Raw genomic sequence first — 19,371 nt, 5'->3', positions numbered from 1 at the left:
AAGTTTTCTTTTGTGTTACTGGCAACGAGAATCTGAGGGAATAATTCTACACCACAGTAAGAGCTCGTAATATTTTTCGTTATATCATCAATAAGTAAAAAACGTCCTGAAGTGAGATTCATTGTGTTACAGTTTTTAAAACACTTTCTAGGAAATTTATGATATTAAAATGATGACAAACTAACACTTTAATGGACAGGAAATTAATAAGAAGGCTTCAATGCAAATAAATTGCCTTCAGGGATGAGCTGAATGGAACTTTGATAAGGGAAAAGAAGTTGTGAGAATTTATCCACTTGACTTATTATCCTTCAATAATTTTTAATTGCATTATTAAGTAATGCAGTGATAAATTTTGAATTGAATGTTATTCCATTTTCAACGTGACAACGGAAGCACGAGAATTATTTTCAAGCATCTCCCTAGACAAAAATTCAACGCCCCCGTTCAATAATTAGTATCTACTCATTAGCATTTCCAATTAAAGGGACAATTCGATAATACTAATGAGCATCGCTTGCGAAGATCGTGTAAATTAATTGGTAACCATTTTATTTTTCATGCTTGAATATCATGTTGTACAGTGCGCCTACTCAATGCCCGGTCATTATGTAATGCAATAATTAGTGAAATGAACAGATGGGAAATGTAGAGGAAAAACTTTTTACGTTTTGGAAACTAGACGTCAATTTGTAGAATCCAGGACCTTCAAATTTCGCTACTTTAGCACTTGGATAATTTATTGTTATTGTATTATCTGTAATTTTATTGGGAGAAGTGAATTAAGTAAATCTATTCTCATGACTTTTTTCTGCCCACGGAGTCCATTTCAATTTTCAATATCCATCAAAACCTACACTGATAAAAATCTATTAAAATTGTAGTCATTATCACTTGATTTTTTAAATTATTTCAGGTTGAATTAAATTTCAATTAAAAACGGCCACTAAATTTTTAATTTATCGTGAAAATTTCCAATTACTAACTCCATGTTAAATAATAATGAATTTTTCAACGAAAGCTGGAAATTCGATGCCCATCGCGAAAATTGAAAACCAGATACAATTTCATTTTCAATAGCTTGAAAATTCAGATGAATCATTTCCTGTTTTTTCAATATTATTACGGTTTGTCATTGCCAGTACGTAAAAACGGAAAAATAGAATATTCAAAAAATTAAATGAATTATCAATGAAGAATTATCGAAAATTTCAAGTATATTCTTCCAGCAGTACAGTCTTTACGTTAATTTGATATGAAAAAAATAAAATTTTTGATAGTCAAATCTACATTTATGTTTCAAAGTCATGGTTCACTCACGAAACTTTGATTCACCTCAAAATAAGGCACGCAGTTCTATTTTTCATATAAAGTATAAACTCTTTCGAAGTCCAAAACACTTGACTCATTGCTGCCTATTTGACAGTGTTACATCTAGATTGAAGTGAAGTTTTTTGGGGGGGTATATACTGGTGAGAGTATGGAAGCGATCGATTGCCATCGTGGGTGGAAGAGAAATCATGTCTCTTTTCACTGAAGGGGGACCATCAGCTTCCTTCCATCCTATCCTCTCTCTTTATTTAGCTTTGCCTCTCCTCTCTCCTCTCTCTTGTTTCAACTAGCAAGGTCGTGCAACAAGTTGCTTTGACGTCATCCTCGAATTTTAACTCCCATCCTCTATTATGTCTTTTCATATCCCCCACACAGTTGCCATAAACCAAATGGAGTTATCAATCCTATTTTCCTTTCTAATGATTTCTAAAATTGTGTAACGAGTACAAATATCAGAGATTTTAATACTAACTTAATCAATTGCATAAGAGCCACGGGGTTTCATCTTGCAGAAAGTAAACGAGAGACTTTAAAAGTTCAATTGCGCCGGTATCGACCAAGTTTCTCCCTGAGGTGACAAACTACAACTAATTAAACAGTTGTCTCTCGTCGTTTCATTTTTTTTTATAAAACTTACTCCTGATAAAGCTGGGGTACAGGCAAGAGACTAGATATACCTCGATTATTCTCATTACGTTACCTCGCTAGTTTATTATTTATAAGCTTCACCGAGCAACTGAAAAGTTTCTTGGAATATATATTGGATCAATATCTCTTGAACAAGTACCTTCCATAAAAATCGTACCATGAGACTAGTTTTTTTTTTTCTCTAGAGATACAGATTAAGTAAGAATATATATTTCTGAGTGATACCATTTTTTACGGTACCCAAAAGATATTTTTTGAATGAGTGAAGACACTAATGAATTGGAGTTGAAAGTTTTAGTTGAACTTTTTGTTCTATTCTCCCTATATCTGCCGCATGGGAAATCCATTACAAATCATCACGATTCCATCTGGTTTTACATCGAAACTTCATTGAAGAGGTGAAAGCAATTCATGAAGAATGAATTTACTAACACTAACATTTGAAAAATTCAGTATAAATTACCTAACCGGTTGAAAAACGTGTTGTTTTGACCATTCAAAAAAAAAATACTTATCTTCTAATAATTTAGTAATTTAATCTAGTAATTTTTTTCAAACGGTTTTTAAAAATTTAATGTGTATAATACAGTAATTTCTACATAAGACCACATGTATAATTTTTATTTATATATATTGATTGTATATTGATTTTTACGTTATATAATTTTTCGTTAATATATATATAATGATATATATATACATCTCAATTATTTTAAAGGGAAAAATGGTAAATCGTAGTGTTTATCGGGGATTTTCCAAAACTACGAAAAGAGATTATGATATAATTTTAATGCGACCACATTTTTTCTTCAGATACAGACGCGTAACTGGAAGAATTTGGTTTTGAACTGGAGGGAAATAGAGGCAGACTGGCTATGAATACGACGAGCAGAAACTCGATGACATCGTGTAATTGGCATTCATGATACACGGGGGTGCAGTTTCCTATTTCATCCTGAGTTCACTGTCTTTAATGAGCGATTCGAAACGACCGACACATAAGAACTATATTCGTGCAATTTTTGAGTGGGATTAAAAGCCACTGAAAAAAAAAGAGAGAAAAAAAAATTAAATGCCCTATATTAAAAGAGTAAGGGCAAAATTGCAGCCAATTTCGCTAAAATTTTAATCAAATGGGAGTTTTGTGATAGGATCACAAAAAATCATGTGAAGATGTGAGAACTGAATAGTTTCTTTTAGTATTTCTTTATCAACCACCGTTCTAAGATTTAAAATTGTGGAAAAGATCGAGTAGCTCTTCAATTCAATATTAAGATTGATTTTCAGCGGTAGCGCGCTAATTTTCGATGAATGTACGCAACTACGCCTGTGTGAAACCTAGTTGATTATTATCTGACAAGATGCCTCTGTTCGCTACAATCTTGAGAAAGTTCTCTCGAAAACATCCGAAAATCGTCCATCCTGGTATATTCGAAAATATTCAAAGGAAAATCGCATTTAATATTTAACCATAAGAAATTTTTGTGAACCTCAAAAGTGAAAAAAGAATGTTCGCCAAATTGATTGCTTGTTTCTTATTAATACATTGAAATGAGTCCATCAAAACCATTACAAAAGAAACAGGAATATCTGTATGAAGAGGGACTACGTGAAAATTGGAAAGAAAATCGTCCTGTCAAATGTACGCAATGTCGCAAGTTTCATGAAGGCCATCAAAGTGGTGAGGAGAGTCAATTGCCGGAGATAAAAACATCAGAGGAATCATTCAGTGTAGTTAATTCCGAAGGGAATACTGAGGTGATTAATATCACGAATTTATTCCAAGGATTGAATAAGTTTCTAAAAAGTGCACGAATAAATAGACAAATGATTTTTCAGGAGTACGTGCAAGAGGAAGAGCATCAATCAGTGGAATATCCTTATCACATTTGTGACCGACGTCGAGAAATGAAGCCATACGCAGAGGTGGTCCTCGCGGAATTGAAGGAGCTCCAATGGCGTCGGGATCTTCTGGAACGTCATTATACTGATGGAATTAATAAAATAATGAATGATTATTTCTTCGGAGATCGAAAATTCACCACTGGTCATCCAATGATTACTTCTGGAAATCAAGAACGAATGAGAGCTGGTGGTCTCAAAGTAATTATCTATTTTTGTATTTTTTACACCATGAAAAGGTTTAGCTTATAAATTATGCTACGTTTTGAACTGAAAATATATTCCACATCCAATTTTTTTCCAGTGAAAGCCTTGGAATCATTTTTCATGATGATGCATCAGTCTTTGTGATGAAATAACGTATTTTTAACTTTCTTACTTATTTTTCTATTCCTTCAGAAATTCTTGAAATCAAAATGGAAAACTCATGAAGATCCAGTGAGGAAATTTTGGACTGTTATTGCATGACAAAGATAGAATCAATTAGATAAAATCAAAGATGGACTCAAAAAATTGAGAATCAAATTGCTTTTTTGATAAGGAAAATATGAAAAGAATGATTTAATTTACAATTTACTTTCTTCCCTTTTTTCCCTTTCTTCCTTTTTTTCCCTTTCTTCCCTTTTTTCCCTTTCTTCCCTTATCCCTTAAAGAGCAAAGGGTTTTTCATTTGTTTTCGACTTCAATTAATCGATTCACGTTCAGTACTCGTAAATGAGGATCGATCAGAGAATTGCGGATGAGATAATTTTATATTTTGAATTTTTTTAGTATAGCGGAAGAAACTAGGAAATATTTTCAGTTAATTTTCATCAGTGAATTGATATTCAAATTATTTGTTTTTAACGAGATTTAAAGAAGGAAAAATATGTCCTCTTTGCTCTAATGTCAGTGAATCATTCCGTGAAGTTTGCGACAGCCACAAATGAAACGCGTTCACATTCGAATCCACTCATTAACACCAATCGCCTCAAAATCGACTGAAATCGAATAAGTCGACTAAAAATTCCATTAAATCGACTCATGAACACTAATAGGCTCAAAATCGACTACGTCGACTAAATCGACTAGATCGACGCAAAATGACTCATGAACGTCACTCGACTCATGAACGCCAATCGACTCATGTCGACTCAAATCGACTCATATCGATTTCATTCGTTTTCAGTCGATTTTAGTCGATGTGAGGTCATTTGAGTCGATTAAAAAAAAATTATCTGATAATTTTTATCCTGTCATTGAATTAAAGATAACAAATCATAATTTGTAAACGTTTTGCCAGGTGTGCGTAGCGCGCCTCTAAATGTTCCCGTATAAAAGGAGATCGATAGTCGATCTCGAAAGATCTCGAAATATCTCGAATGACCGTAAGGGCAAAACTCGTAAGATAAAACCGACCCGCCACTACGACTCGTGGCCGAATTTTTAAAAAGAGAATGTAATGTCATGTTTGCTAACTAAAATGGCTATTTTGTGACTTTTAGAAGAACCAGTCTCCTGGGATACGCTTAGAATGCGGTTGTATACACAACTGTGAGAAAACTCGCCAAAAAATTTTATCAAACTCAACCCGTTTTCCATCAACATCAGTCAATTACTCCAGCGAATGTAAGACAAGATGCCCTTCAAGATCCGAAGCTCTTCGTTCTTCCTGAAATACTCCACTATACCCCTGTTTGAATTGAATAATACAGAAAACAATATGACAACCTCACATCTCTTTCAATTTTTCTTCTATCGTTGCAAACTTCGCGTTTAGATCATTTCTGAATGAACCTTCAACCTCAAAATTTTGACTAATATAAATACAAAATTACTATGGACATAGATGAAACAATTTCTCGACTCAGTTTAACTTTAGTTAAAGCCGTTATTCATTACGTTGCATATCGACTAGTAGTATTTATCCTTTTTCGTGCGAAAAATGCATTGGTTAATTATTTAAAAACTGTTTTTGAGCCTGTGAGTAAAAAAAGATCAATTGGTACATCAAGCGCAGAGCTATACCTCCCACATAAAAATCGATCTGAGTGATGTCTCCTTTTACGGTAAGCAGAAGCTATTTTCCAAATGAATAAATACAGTAATCCCTACCTATGTGTGAATTACAGTCAAAAGTTCTTGTTTGAGTCCATTGAGTCGAAATGTCTGGCACGATAAATCCCTTTGCAACAACAAATCATGACGAATTCGTTTGGCCTCATCCATTGCCTTCAAAAATCACACCAAAATTACCACCTAAAAATTCTCATAGAAGACCCTTCATGTCTAGGATGGACCCAGACGAATGCGAATGTCCTGTCCACAACATGGACACTTCTCTTAGCAGGTGAAGATAATTAATAAAAAATTAATTGATTAGCCAAGCCGTAACCCTGTGTCAATCTATGTGCAGAAAATCTATATATTTTTTGCGTGAGGGTATATAATCCGTTTGATCTCCAGATACAAAAAATTAGCTATAAAAGAAAAGAATCTCTGCAAAAACATAGCACAAGTTAATCAACAAATGACGACATTGCTGTCCCACATGTTGGAAAATGCCGACTCCTCAGAAGATGTGATGCAAAGTGTGTATCAGTCAGCTTTCGATGGAAACCAAGTGCTCTCCATGAAATACAGGCCATTGATGGCAGCAATAGATGCACCAGTAAATTCACCAATTGTCCCTGTAATTTCTGAACTCAAAACTGGATACAGAGATCCAATTAGATTCCGATACAGTCCAGTAGAGATCCCTGTTATTGAACCAGCTGACCCGGTTGATTTTTGTCGAGGTAATTCGATAGTTAAACAATCCATAGTCTTTCAATTTTTATGAAAGCGCAATGAATTTACTATTATTATTTTTCCATACTTGTAGAACCTGAGCAATTGTCCACGTGGTTCACACCTTTCACAGGCAGATCTGTGTACATGGACACATTCAGTAAACTTGGTCTTAGCAATATGAAAAATCAACAGCAGTACAGGGAACCTCTGCCATCGTCGAGAAGACGATGGGGAGATTGCAAGCTTTAAATTTTTTTTTCAACCATTCAATATTGTGTGAATATAGCTTCTTTCTGACAACAAATGCTCGATGAAAATGAAAATTAACCTTCATTAAAAAATATTTAGATACGAAAATCAAAAGTGTCAGACGACAATGAATGATATTTTCAAATCTGAATATAATTCCAAATACTCAACCCTCCACCTTCCAGGAAAATCACAGTAAGTCACCGAATAAACGTTGGGAATGTACTTTTTAGGAAATTTTATTCAATAGATATCCTCATTTCGACTGTTTTCAAAACTCATTGCACAAGGAGCAACAGATTGATCAGCAGCTCGCTGCTTCTTGGACACTCAGCGGCGATCAAGCTGAGAAACTAATTAAAAAATTATACTTAGAGAGATTGCAGACGGTTTATAAACTGGACTATGGAGAGCCAAGTAAATTACACCCTTGTTGCACTTGCTGAATTCCGTTACTCAATCCCAGTACTATTCCAGCGGTAGAAACAAATACTAAAGAGCGAGACTCCGTATCCGTACAAAAAAAAAGTAAAAGGAAAGGAAAACAATTTAAGAGTGAACTTCTTAGGTATTTAGATGATTTGTATTGCAATCCCCATGACGAAAAAGTTCTTGCACCTCCAATAACTGCTAAAAGAGGTAAAAAGCCAATTTTTTTTACATAATTTTAACCCTTGAAAAATGAGCGTGAAGATAATGTCATTTTATAAAATCCTGCCTACGGGACAATGTGAAAAAATATCATTCATCACTCGGCCGAAAAGAATTTTTCATCATGATATGACGAAAAGTAACTTTTCAGATACTCTCTGCTTCGCTTCGCGTGCCTAAACACTAATTTTCCCGCACATTGTGAAGAAAAATATTGTTCGCAACTCGTGCAGAAAGTGATTTTTGGTGAAAGTGAGAGGTTTGTAGCACGAGACGAAGGCAAGTGGGATAATGCCACATGTCTTTTCTGTAGTTGTCATGATATATACTGTTTTAACAATCGCGAGAAAAGTGTTATTAGCCCCATGAGAGGGGGGTAGTACTCATCTTTGAACTTTATGCACAAACTCGCGCGGGAAAAAGTCCTACTTTACGTACTAGTCAGACGATATACTATAAAATACGATATATTGTAAAATTGCGCTAATATTTATAGATATCAATAAAGATTCATTTGACATTGTATTCAGCGTCGCCATTGATTGAAGGTAAAAAAATGTTCTTACAGTTTTCGGATATGCAAGCCCCAATTACCTTCATCGTATTTTGTCATCATATCAAGCTACGATTGGTCGAGATGGAGCGACAGTGTTGTTTAACAATGCAGAATTAATATCAAAAGGGTCCGAAAATTAAAACACTAGATGAAATTGAGAAATAAAGAAATATCATGTTGTTCGAATTCGACGAAGAGACAAGGGATTTTGTGACCATCTACGATAGAGATTACTATCCTAAGCAGAGAAGTCGTGGCACTAAATATATCCCGCCCACAAGTCTTGGATCTTCTTCAAATTTTTATAAAGATGCCTATTATACGAGGTATCAGCTGGATTATTCAAGAAATCCAGGTATGTTTTAACATCTATAGCTTCGTATATATTCTTTGAAAAAAAAACCAATGAAATTTCATGGACTGTAAATTATCAATTTTCAGACGACTGACACTGAATGCAATTGATTTTAAATTACTCAAACACATCTTTCAGATGAATACTTTCCCCTGTGCAAGAAACAAACTGACGTAGGTGCACCACATCTACGATTGCCTAATGATTGGATCATTCCTGAAACAGTTCACCGCAAAACTTACCGCAATATTCGAGAAATAATGTCCTCTGTGGCTGGCATAGGTGTTCGAAAAATGATGAAACATCCGAACAATTTAGATCCAAACATGGAACAGAGGAAAATCTTGAAAGTCAGAACTGGTGACACGGAATATATGGCTGCGATTAGCTCAACTGGTGACAGAATTCTTAGAGAAAAAATTCTACAAGGAATGAAATCATTCAGACCATCGAAAAACATTAAAATTGATTGCTCGGCAATTTCGAAGAAGCCGAAATAAAGATTTTGAAAGAACGAATTATTCATTGATTTACCGCAAACTATAGTGACCCCCGAAAGTCTGCATTATTAGATGAAAATATTCCGATATCTTTGACCTGAATGAATATATTTTTGTCAATATATTTTACGGACCAAATGACAAAAAATATCGTTCGTCGCTCGGACGAAAAGAACTTTTCTGACGATTGTGTTCACATTTCACGACTTCGCCTTGGACTATAAACTCACAATCGCCAGAAAATTCCTAACGGCTTAGTAACGAAATGTATTATTTCAGGAGAGCAATTTTTTTGTCATTCTTGCAAGAATGAACAGTCGGGTGCTGTTCAATTGATTCAAATAAACAGAGACAAATCAGACATGAAGAAGTAGTATTCAAAGACTCACGATTTTCCCTCTTATGTATGGTGTCTATTCAAATATATTACCCATCCTCTTATCTTTTCACTTATATATATTTTTTTGGTTCTATCCTTCAATTCACATATGTACAAGTTTTCCCATAATTAATTACATTCTCCCTCACTCCGCAGAATAGTAACTTTCAAATGAATTAAAATTAATCAAAAACATTTTTCTCTAAAATCATAACTTTCCTTATCCTACTAACCATTAGTGGTGAATTATGAATATAAGTACCGAAACGTGGAAACTATTATTCAGTGGATAATGAATAGATTGGTCGATAATTGTTTACTGATTTCCATGATTCATTCTGTCTACGCGTAAAAAAAATGGATTTCATAAAACTTCAATATCGAGACCAATATATTCATTAGTCATGGTGAGACATCTTAAAAAAATTATCCCTGACTTCAACTAATTTTTGTACTGAATGTGCAGCCCATGAGGACTTTGATTCAATTATCATCCGTTACTTTTTCAATATATAAAAGACTCAAGGAAACTAATACAGTGAATAATGACACATCGGCATGTCTCAAGGAGAAATACGTATTTCCACGAAGAGCTCAACGAAAATTCATTGAAAAAAACTTTTATTTTAAGCGAGACTTCCCAGCTGGATGTGAAGTAATGCACAGCTGATACAGCTGAATTAGAAGAACAACCGTTCCAGTTCAATTGCTTTCTCAATTATCTCTCTTTGAGCCTGTTGATATAAATCATCATGTATGAAGACTTCATCATTCGTATCCATTCCCTTTTAGAGCTTATACATTATATTTTTATCTAATCCAGCTAAGATGACTGCATCATGAAAATAAATTCAGCGACTAAGAGAATGAACGAATCAAAGTGATTTTAACTTATCATCAGGTTTTGCAATAACAAATTCTAGTAGCTCTTAGTTTTCCCTGCAATAACGATGATTCATTATAATTGATTTGAACCATTGCATCTCTTCGTTACTGAAATTACATCGCATATTTCTTCCAATTGAAAATTTGACATTATGCTCGTCTAGAATTTTCCCTTGTGATCCTTATTTCTCTTCAGAATACATCAACATGTATTTCCCCGACAAGCTATAATCGATCAAAAATAAATCAGGTGAAATATATATATATATGCACACATATATATACATATACACATCTATATATATATTTACACACCAGACCCACGTGGTTTTAGGAAGAAAACCGACAGAAATTATAATGAAAATAAAAAATTTGAATATATTTACAATCCTTGAAAGGCTGATAACGGACTTGCCCTTCCTTTCAAATTGATTTGTTAATCTTTTCAAAGTGATTTATTTAATTTTCAACGACCGTCAGACGTAACTATTCCGCTATCCCCAATCATGTCAGGTAAGGAAGCACCACCAGATCCCTAGAAAATAATGGATAGCATGATTATTTCTCGAAATCACCAACAAATATCATCGAAAATTGTATGATGAAAGTACCTCAATGATGATGGTTGATCCCATGTTATCAGTATTGTGATGCTGCACACTTCCTTGACTCGTTGGCAACGAAATCGTTCTTATGGTATTTGTGCTCGTCGACGTCGATATGTGTTGAGCGATCATAGCATTTTGATTATTCCTGGAATATTAATTCGTATATTAAAGTAAACTTCCCACACTGACAAATCTGTAGTGAATTTGTAGAACGTGACTTTCTCAAAAATATCTCCGAAATTACGAGAAAGAGAAATTTCTGTATGAACCTTTTTCGTAAAACCTCTTGAGAACTAACAAAAAAGTTATTCCAGAAATTTCGTTGCCCTCATTGACTCGGAGATATTTCAATAGAATAAAATCTACCGCAGAGATTTGCGAATGCATCTCATTTTACCACTTTACTATAGAATTTTTTAATTTACCTTCGCTTTTTCACTTGTCCAGAGTGAAATCGTCCACCTTCTCCTCGAATCCTGTTCATGGCATGGCGATGGCGTGACTCGTGAAGATATTTCTGTATAAAAAAATTAATTACCATTAGGTAAATCTCCATTATGAAATACTTTGAGGAAATTTCGATGGAGAAAATACTGAAGGTGCATACCGGTCTTTCTTTCGGGATTTTACCCTCTGCCTCGAGTTTGGCACGAGCTTGTCGGCGTTTCAAAATTCGTCTGTACTGTTTTGCATTTACATAAAGTGGTTCCTCTTCCAAAAATTCGGCATTTGGTAACTGCACTCGTTGAAATTGGGCTTGCCCACTGTTTCCAGGTACCATCTGTACTTCCAATCAACGATATAATAGATGTAAAAATATATATTCGGAGAAAATTAGAATAAAATGAACATCTTAACGTCTAGGAAAATATTGATAACTCATAACTCATAAATCATGAATTCGTTTTTAAATCGCATTTTGATGACGTGGAAAAGGCGATTGAAGGTGTCCATTTACCCAACTTTCCTCGAATATTTTGGGAGTACATATAAATGAAATTATTGCAATTAAATAATCATGCACATGCCACTAATGTCGCTCTGTTATCACTACTAGCCAGTATATCATGGTACACAGACTAAGCAAGTGAAAGAGACTTTCTGAACGTATTCACCATAACAATATTTCCTGCCTGAGGTGCTGCTGCTGTTGGACTCGACATTGGTTGCACTGGAGCTGTCGTTGTAGCTGTTGTTCCTTGTCCTGTTGCTCCAGCAATTTGCATCAATGTGCCATTCACGTTAATAACTGAAAATTAATATTATTGATTATACAGCAAATCATCGTGCTGATCAATTTTAGTGGAATGAAGAACACATGACTGCGAATAATAATTCGCCGATCTGATTTTTCAAGTCCTCCCATTTTTTCCCCTTCAAAATAATTGCAGGGAAAAATTCTCCCGGAACGACAATTCCTTCAAAAAGAGATGAAGTACCTGTGGGCTGTGCCTGTTGGACTTGACCATCCAACTGAACAGGCTGATAGATATAAGTTTGTCCATCTGGAGTCTGTATAATCTGTGGGGTTTGTGGCTGCTGAATAACAATCTGTTGTCCTGCCCCAGCAAGTGATGTCATCATTTGAATCTGTCCATTTGGGGCTGCAACCTGAATAGTCTGTGGTAGCATCATAGCCTGACCACCTTGTCCCATCTGAACAACTTGAAGGGCTGTTCCACCAGCACCTCCAACAACAACAGTCTGACCCTCCCCTAGCTGGTCCATCTTGCGTTTGTACTATCTATTTAAAAAATAAAAAAGTAAGATCAGTTAACCTCTACTTCAATACAAAATAGATAAATTCATTCGAATTAATCATCACCTCACTTCTCATAATTTTCATTAGAGAATCAGTGAATAGATATAACACTTGTGTTGACGATAAACATCAGTACGAAGTTTCAAAGACGGAAACTGAGGTTGTCAGAGGTTAGCCAGGAAAACACTGAACGTTGGAAACTCTAGACTGTCTGAGAAGCAACTCAATGTTTCACCCAACAGACGCACCTTATCCATTATCGTAAAAGTTTAAAATGTATAGAACCGCTCGTAGCTCACACATTCTAATAAACCAACACTTAGCAACAATAATATTGTGACTTATATCGACGAATTATCCGATTTAAGTGAAAATATCGAATGGATGTTTATGGTTAATGAGAGGGAATTGGTTGGAAATAATAGTGTTTGGTTTGTGGCACGACAAACATGGCCGTTGACAAGGGATTTAACGTATTGCGAGGACGCGTTGTAAATGCCTCGAAAAAAAAAACACTTTATCTAAGATGAAAACAAATAGTATGTATAATTGTTATAAGGTTGAGGTGAATGACGATGCCCGCGCTTAGCGTTGGCAAGTGTTCGATAATTTGTGGACTTACATTGGATATTTTCGTGGGCACTTTCCCAATGATTGGTCGGCAAATTGAGGACCAATGGTCGACGATAGCGAGTCCTCGGCCCTTGTGTATTGGTGGTACTGAAGGGGGGAACTGCCAGTACGATGCAAGCCCGTTGCAACACCGCTCGATGCCCCTCCGCTCGCTAACTCATGCCCAATCACAACCCAATATTACCCATCCCCTCACCTCGCCACCCCCTCAACCTACCAATAAATTCCGCTAAACCTCACATCAACGGCGCCACCGACGTTTCCCGCCTTCTATTTCTATTTCAATTTCAATTTCAACTGCTAGAACAATATATTCAATTATTTAAAACTCATTGTTATCTTCATAAAACAGAGTAAAATAGCGCATACGATAAAATCCGAAAATTCAATGAAAGACCAGGAAATTTCAGAATTTTATTACACTTAACTGACAAACATGTTAAATTCCTATAAAAATCGAAATGTTTTATTGTAAAAGTTTTAGAGTTTTTGTTCGTGGAGAAGGACTCCACGGTTAGAAGTAAAAAATGATCGATTAAATTTAGATACTGTATTTTTTGAGAATGCTAAAAAGCGGATAAAGATTGAAAGTAACAGTATAATTCAAAGAAGAAATTGAAACAGTAAAAACCATTGAGATATTTTTAGAACGTCCCCAACAGTTTTTAGCAAATAATAAAAAATGACCGGAAGTGAGTTAAAAACATCTTTCCGCTATAGTGTCATTATGCCGTGTCCCATTTTGCCCGAATTCCCCCTATCTGCTGTTTTTTCATGGTATTATAAAAGTACATAACTAATACATTCAGTTCAGTTAATAATCATATTAAGGACCGATTGGATTATCTGGAAAAGATAATTTACTCTAAAATTGGGATTCCTAATTACTCTGGCAATTAATCATTTTTTTCAATAATTGTTAGCTAGGGTTCTAGCGGTTGTCAGAGTTGTCGGTTGGTTCTAGAACGCTAGCTAACAATTATCGGAAAAAACAATTAATTGTCGGAGTAATTAGGAATCCCAATTTTGGAGTAAATTATCTTTCCGAGATACTCCATCCGGCCCTTAAATTAACTGATGTAACAATTTTAAAATATTTTCACGTATACATTATTAGTGAAAAAAAAAATTCCATGAACTGAGTTATGCGGCAAAGAAGGGTGACACTGTTCATTACATCAGAAGGTTTCAATTACAATTGTTTATTGACGGATCTGTTAATTTAAAAAAAAATTCTGGCATCTTCTCAATTTACATACGGCAATGAAAACCCGTGCAAATGTCGAATATTTTTATTTAATTTTTATTTAATTGTATCTTATGTTGAATGTTTAAGATAAATAAGAATTTTAATAACCGGTTTTAATTGAAATCACAATTAAGAATATTAGGCGGAATAAACTTGTAGAAATTGCATTTTATCCTCTGAATTAGGATAACTCTAAAAATCATTGTGAATTACGATAATATAGCCTTGGCGCTGAGAGAAATATTCAAATATAAATATAATATATAATATTCAATGCATTTGTTATCCCAATTTCCTGGAAAAGAATAACACAGTTACTGACATTTTCTCAGGACGCATTAACATTTCGCTCTGTGTATGAGTACGAAAACATAAATTGTGTCTATAATTATCATAAATAGCGAATGCATGAACATTTCTGAAATATAAAATTAGCTTGAAAGTTTTTAATTAGATTATCCAATATTGGAAATGCCATTCTACTACTTTTTGAGTTTCTATAAAAATCTGTAGTTTACATCATCACTTTAGTGATAACTTGATTATCTTCAGCAGTTATTTCCCAAGTTTTCGCTCCTAGTAATGAATATGAAAAATCGAAAACTGGCTGGAAAAAGTTAATGCTTATATGTACGTAAAACACACTCTTCCCTCTCGTGACTCTGATAACATCGACTTCATGGTCGACAGATTATGTAGAAATTGAAAAAAAAACAACGAAAGAAGGCAGTTGACCAGAACAAGAGCTCATGAGATGAATTTTTTTACACCGTTAAAAAAATGGTTCCATGGTGTAACGGTTAGCACTCTGGACTCTGAATCCAGCGATCCGAGTTCAAATCTCGGTGGGACCTTGAATTTTTATTCTTTTTTTAATCTTTTTACGTTTCTTCTGAGATGTAAAAAACAACAAATCAATAAAATTAAATAGCCTACAGTCGTACAGACACATGTATTGTTTTGTTTGTGTTGATAAATGATGTGTGACGCAATTTTAATGATCATTAGGGGAGAGGGGGGCGCCACTTGATGGTTCAACTACTCCATACAACTTAGTGTACAAATGTACACCTCGGTTTCACTTATTTTCTACCTTACGAGTGTGCCTGGCGAATTCGAATGGATAATAATTATACCCACAATGACAATGAATGGGAGATACAAAAACGGCAGTAGACTGAAATAGTTGGAAACTCGCCGGCCGGTGAGTGAAAAAATAAGATCGGCTTGTTACTTTTGGCTCCAACTAGTTCGAGCTACGCTTGCAAATATAACGAAATGGCAGACAAGGCTGTCCCAGTAAATGGAATGATTCAAGAAATTAAAAAGGGTAAAACAATCCTGACTGCTGAGCCTTTTGCCTTCGTCCTCAGCGAGCAACACAGGAAAGAAAGATGTGATCAGTGTTTCAAGAGGTATTTTATCTCCTATTGATTTCCCAAATCAAACATTTAAGTTTATTTTCCATTATTTTTCAGCTCGAAAATATCCAGATGCGCTGGATGTCAATACGTTTATTATTGCGGACGAAATTGCCAGAGAAAGGCTTGGGCAATTCACAAAATAGAGTGTCCTAACATCAAGCGAATTCATCCACGTGTCCTTCCTGATGCAGCACGAATGATGGCGAGAATAATAATAAAATTGAGTCAGAATGGGAGAGAGGAACGGGGATACTATACTCCTACGAAATACAGAGTTTTCGACGACTTGATGTCACGTAAGGTGTTTGCCATTTTCACCGTTGGAGAAATTCAGAAAATTCAATTGAATTACTTCCATTCACAGACGTCATTGATATCAAAGAGGATATGAAGAAGATGGAGCATTTTACTTCATTGAGCATGGTCTTATTGGAATTTTTACCTAATGACATATTACCAGATGTCAAGGAATTGTTGGCGATATTTGGACGTATGAGTGTCAATTCTTTTAATATTCTTGATACTGATATGACAAGTCTGGGAGTGGGAATATACTTGGGACCGTCAATTATTGATCATAATTGTAAACCAAATGCCACCGCTGTTTTTGAAGGAACAACACTTATGATACGAACACTTCATGATTTGCCAGCTCTCGATTGGTCTCAAGTGAGTCTCCACTAATCATTACTAAAATTTCAAATTGACTCAAAATCTCGGTCAAAATAAATGGCATCCCTTGCTTGTTATCTCATGATATTTTTATCAATTCGCGATTATTGCATCAATGATTCTTTAAATATTCGCATGGATACATCGAGTTTTTTAATAAAAGTTATATCTTTGTCAATTGATAATTGATCAAGTATCTAAGGTAAATAATTATTCATTTCCTCCGTTCCTTGGAGAAATCCAAAACTCTTGCTGTACTCTGATGTTAGAGATTTTGTTCTGAAAAATTATTGTTATTTGGATGCAGATTCATATAACGTATATCGACGTACTGAAGGACATGGAAACAAGACGTGCAGAGTTACGGAAATCTTACTATTTTCTGTGCGAATGTGAGAGATGCAATACTCCGGAGACTATTGAAATTGCTGCAGCTTGTCCTAACAAAACATGTACATATCCATGTCAATCAACCGATTCACATTGCCCAAAATGTTGTGAGGAGTTTCCAGAGGGTTTCAAGGAATGTTTTGATGAAGTCTGCGAATTGTCTGTTTACCACCTGGAGAAAATGGCCCATACGGCATGTAAGCGTAAGAAATATTGACATTTTTTAATAAAGTCAATGTCGAAGGAAATAATTAATCTTGTGCGTAAATTTAAAATACGCAATACCCTAAATTTTCAACTTCAATGAGTCCTGTATTTTTTTAATTGAACTGAAATACGTCGTGACTTTTCAATATATTTTTATTTTCTTTTATTCTGATTATTTTTTGAGATACATATTTACTGATCCTCAGAAGAAAATAGAGAATAATTTCATGTACTCCTGTATTCAGATTTAGATGCAGCCAGAATGTGCTTGACAAAACAAGAAGGTATTCTGCATCCGTACAATCTGTTGGTGGTTCGTATGTTGGAAATGGCTCTGGCTGCTACTATGGACTTGGAACGGTGGGAAGATGCTGAGGTTTATGCCTCTCAATTGACTGGTAGATATTTGTAAGTGAAGAGGTTTTAATCTACTTGCAGTGCCTGCAAAATCATTCAATTATTCTTATTTCCCGTTTTTAGATTTTACTTTGGTGAAACTCATCCAATGACTGGCCAAGTTCATTTTGTACAGGCAAAACTATTCTCCTTCCAGAAGAAAGGTCGTTTGGCCTTGGAATCCATAACCAAAGCTGCTCAATTAATAAAAATATCATTCGGTGAGGATCACTCAAAGATCAAAAACGAAATTAAACCACTTCTCGATCAGCTATTAGCTGAATATCATTATGGAAAAAATGGTTTCTAAACAGTTGATATGATAATTATCATTCTGACAATTCCGAAATCGTGTGGAATATTAACAAATAGAAACGATAAAAACATCTTGTAATAAACTTGTTGAAATAAATGTATTTTATACTAGTTATACCAATCGTTCACCACGATCTCTACTAATGAACACTATTTTATCCAAAAAGTGAGTTTATTACATGAACTTTGTTCGTTACATGTATACTTTATCTATACAAATTTTTTTTTCTGTTTTCCCCTTTTTCTCACTCGTCTCGTTTATTTTTATCATTATATTCATTTACTTAACAAAATGTGTATGGAAATGATGAAAGAGTAAGACTTGTAGATTGGAAAATCATGGAATCTCATAGATTTAAAAAAGTTGATGTTGCAGAAGTTGGAAAGTTCGGAGAGGCGAAAAGCCCAGGAAGCTGAGTAACACTCAGACGTAAGGGTTTTCTAGAGTTGAAAAACATTTAATTAAATTTAGCTAATAAAAGTAGACGCAACAGAATCTATATGCTAGCAGTCAAAAATAATCATTAAAATAGATTCTGCAATATCTTTTTAGATCCACAATTGTTGTCGTCGGATTTAGGTATTGGAATTAGTGAAGGGACATAAAAACAAGGAAACAATGTTATCAACTCGCAGAGTAGAAAAGTTGAATGAATCTATTATAATAGCGATATTTCCACTCAACACGTTCCGCCTGTTTGTTGCTGGTAAACTTCAATGGTATCACCTTCCTCCATTTCGAGGCTAGAAGGAGTATCTGACTCATCAATCGCTTGTCCATCAAATCTGAATCTCACAGCAGCAATTGCCAGACCCTTTTCACGACAAATAAAAAGCCTCATTTTAAATTAGACGCAATTTATCATAAAGTAAACAAACAATTTACCTCACGATCACAGTAGGCACTCATCAGTTTTCGAAGGGGTGTGTGTTTTTTTATTTTGAATTGAACAACGGCATTATCTTGACCAAGAACCTTAAGGTTGATGTGCTCTGTCTCACTTTTTGTTTCCTGAAAAAAATTATTTTTAATTTCATACTTTATGATTGTTGCAATCAACGAATATAAAGGGGGGAAAATGCCGAGTTTGAGGTTAAATATTCTTACCTTCTTATCTTCCGACATGATTCTGGAGAATGACCTTTCTGCCAATTAAAAAACAGTATTGCTTGGAAGAAGTCAATGTAAAACAACAAGTGGTAATGTCTGTCTATTGACAAATGTTAATTTATTACAAAGCCCGCTCTTCGAGTGCCTCTTGTACATTCGTTTTCACCAAGTTTAGTTCTATCTGACGTTGGTTCTGATTTTCAAATTGTATTGTTAACTCACTTCAGGTCAATGTACAATTTTGCCTCGTTAAATCCCATTTCTAAATTCTCAATAGAAACACTTCTATAATTTACGTTTGTTTTTTTAATTTATGAAAGGGATCGTGATTGTTTGATCTAAACGAGAATCTAGTATCACAATATAATTTATAGT

General features: G+C 34.7%; 5 protein-coding genes and 1 non-coding gene across 11 annotated transcripts; 4 read left to right on the top strand and 2 right to left on the bottom strand.

Annotated features, from left to right (window-relative positions):
* Positions 1-3,384: 3,384 nt before the first annotated feature.
* LOC105272708 (uncharacterized) lies at positions 3,385-7,285 on the top strand. Of its 2 annotated transcripts, XM_011314929.1 has the most exons (8): positions 3,385-3,738; positions 3,820-4,083; positions 5,367-5,930; positions 5,994-6,211; positions 6,328-6,659; positions 6,746-6,930; positions 7,003-7,098; positions 7,194-7,285. In XM_011314929.1, the coding sequence occupies exons 4-6, from the start codon at positions 6,027-6,029 to the stop codon at positions 6,901-6,903; spliced, it is 675 nt and encodes a 224-aa protein (XP_011313231.1). In that variant the 5' UTR covers positions 3,385-3,738; positions 3,820-4,083; positions 5,367-5,930; positions 5,994-6,026; the 3' UTR covers positions 6,904-6,930; positions 7,003-7,098; positions 7,194-7,285. The 2 variants fall into 2 exon arrangements, with proteins under 2 accessions (XP_011313231.1, XP_011313230.1); XM_011314928.1 differs by having other exon boundaries at positions 6,746-7,098.
* Positions 7,286-8,198: 913 nt separating this feature from the next.
* Positions 8,199-9,332, top strand: LOC105272709 (uncharacterized). The gene is made up of 2 exons (XM_011314930.1): positions 8,199-8,465; positions 8,604-9,332. The coding sequence occupies exons 1-2, from the start codon at positions 8,285-8,287 to the stop codon at positions 8,963-8,965; spliced, it is 543 nt and encodes a 180-aa protein (XP_011313232.1). The 5' UTR covers positions 8,199-8,284; the 3' UTR covers positions 8,966-9,332.
* A 1,249-nt stretch (positions 9,333-10,581) lies between these two features.
* Nf-YA (nuclear factor Y-box A) lies at positions 10,582-13,321 on the bottom strand. Of its 3 annotated transcripts, none has more exons than XM_011314931.1 (7): positions 13,222-13,321; positions 12,277-12,581; positions 11,953-12,086; positions 11,445-11,618; positions 11,263-11,354; positions 10,841-10,982; positions 10,582-10,764 (listed from the first exon to the last, which is right to left on the bottom strand). In XM_011314931.1, the coding sequence occupies exons 2-7, from the start codon at positions 12,563-12,565 to the stop codon at positions 10,696-10,698; spliced, it is 900 nt and encodes a 299-aa protein (XP_011313233.1). In that variant the 5' UTR covers positions 12,566-12,581; positions 13,222-13,321; the 3' UTR covers positions 10,582-10,695. The 3 variants fall into 3 exon arrangements, with proteins under 3 accessions (XP_011313233.1, XP_011313235.1, XP_011313234.1); XM_011314933.1 differs by having other exon boundaries at positions 11,971-12,086; XM_011314932.1 differs by lacking the exon at positions 13,222-13,321 and adding an exon at positions 12,663-12,959.
* Positions 13,322-15,263: 1,942 nt separating this feature from the next.
* Positions 15,264-15,335, top strand: TRNAQ-CUG (transfer RNA glutamine (anticodon CUG)). Its single transcript has one exon. It is a non-coding gene; the product is annotated as a tRNA-Gln (tRNA).
* A 177-nt stretch (positions 15,336-15,512) lies between these two features.
* Smyd3 (SET and MYND domain containing, class 3) lies at positions 15,513-18,000 on the top strand. Of its 3 annotated transcripts, none has more exons than XM_011314925.1 (6): positions 15,513-15,896; positions 15,960-16,201; positions 16,270-16,574; positions 16,885-17,164; positions 17,420-17,582; positions 17,655-18,000. In XM_011314925.1, exons 1-6 carry the CDS (start codon positions 15,760-15,762, stop codon positions 17,878-17,880), a joined length of 1,353 nt encoding a protein of 450 aa, XP_011313227.1. In that variant the 5' UTR covers positions 15,513-15,759; the 3' UTR covers positions 17,881-18,000. The 3 variants fall into 3 exon arrangements, with proteins under 3 accessions (XP_011313227.1, XP_011313226.1, XP_011313228.1); XM_011314924.1 differs by having other exon boundaries at positions 16,885-17,170; XM_011314926.1 differs by having other exon boundaries at positions 16,885-17,170; positions 17,420-17,747.
* Positions 18,001-18,038: 38 nt separating this feature from the next.
* Positions 18,039-19,266, bottom strand: LOC105272706 (small ubiquitin-related modifier 3-like). Its single transcript, XM_011314923.1, has 3 exons — positions 18,994-19,266; positions 18,772-18,897; positions 18,039-18,700 (listed from the first exon to the last, which is right to left on the bottom strand). The coding sequence occupies exons 1-3, from the start codon at positions 19,009-19,011 to the stop codon at positions 18,566-18,568; spliced, it is 279 nt and encodes a 92-aa protein (XP_011313225.1). The 5' UTR covers positions 19,012-19,266; the 3' UTR covers positions 18,039-18,565.
* Positions 19,267-19,371: the final 105 nt, after the last annotated feature.

This window comes from Fopius arisanus, unplaced genomic scaffold (assembly GCF_000806365.1).
Source record: "Fopius arisanus strain USDA-PBARC FA_bdor unplaced genomic scaffold, ASM80636v1 scaffold00244, whole genome shotgun sequence".
Taxonomy (NCBI): domain Eukaryota; kingdom Metazoa; phylum Arthropoda; class Insecta; order Hymenoptera; family Braconidae; genus Fopius; species Fopius arisanus.
Note: the sequence above shows the minus strand (reverse complement) of the source record. Positions and strands in the feature narration are given on the sequence as shown.

Bases quoted from the DNA above. Each gene is read 5' to 3' on its own strand.
- LOC105272708 (XM_011314929.1), top strand. From the start codon at position 6,027: ATGTCTGGCACGATAAATCCCTTTGCAACAACAAATCATGACGAATTC. The intron at 6,212-6,327 runs GTGAAGATAATT...TTTGATCTCCAG, and splicing joins ATGGACACTTCTCTTAGCAG to ATACAAAAAATTAGCTATAA. The intron at 6,660-6,745 runs GTAATTCGATAG...CCATACTTGTAG, and splicing joins CCCGGTTGATTTTTGTCGAG to AACCTGAGCAATTGTCCACG.
- LOC105272709 (XM_011314930.1), top strand. From the start codon at position 8,285: ATGTTGTTCGAATTCGACGAAGAGACAAGGGATTTTGTGACCATCTAC. The intron at 8,466-8,603 runs GTATGTTTTAAC...CACATCTTTCAG, and splicing joins GGATTATTCAAGAAATCCAG to ATGAATACTTTCCCCTGTGC.
- Nf-YA (XM_011314931.1), bottom strand. From the start codon at position 12,565: ATGGACCAGCTAGGGGAGGGTCAGACTGTTGTTGTTGGAGGTGCTGGT. The intron at 11,619-11,952 runs GTGAATACGTTC...TTGGAAGTACAG, and splicing joins AGGCAGGAAATATTGTTATG to ATGGTACCTGGAAACAGTGG. The intron at 10,983-11,262 runs GTAAATTAAAAA...TTAATATTCCAG, and splicing joins GGACAAGTGAAAAAGCGAAG to GAATAATCAAAATGCTATGA.
- Smyd3 (XM_011314924.1), top strand. From the start codon at position 15,760: ATGGCAGACAAGGCTGTCCCAGTAAATGGAATGATTCAAGAAATTAAA. The intron at 15,897-15,959 runs GTATTTTATCTC...ATTATTTTTCAG, and splicing joins TGTGATCAGTGTTTCAAGAG to CTCGAAAATATCCAGATGCG. The intron at 16,575-16,884 runs GTGAGTCTCCAC...ATTTGGATGCAG, and splicing joins CAGCTCTCGATTGGTCTCAA to ATTCATATAACGTATATCGA.
- LOC105272706 (XM_011314923.1), bottom strand. The intron at 18,701-18,771 runs GTAAATTGTTTG...TGTCGTGAAAAG, and splicing joins GTGCCTACTGTGATCGTGAG to GGTCTGGCAATTGCTGCTGT.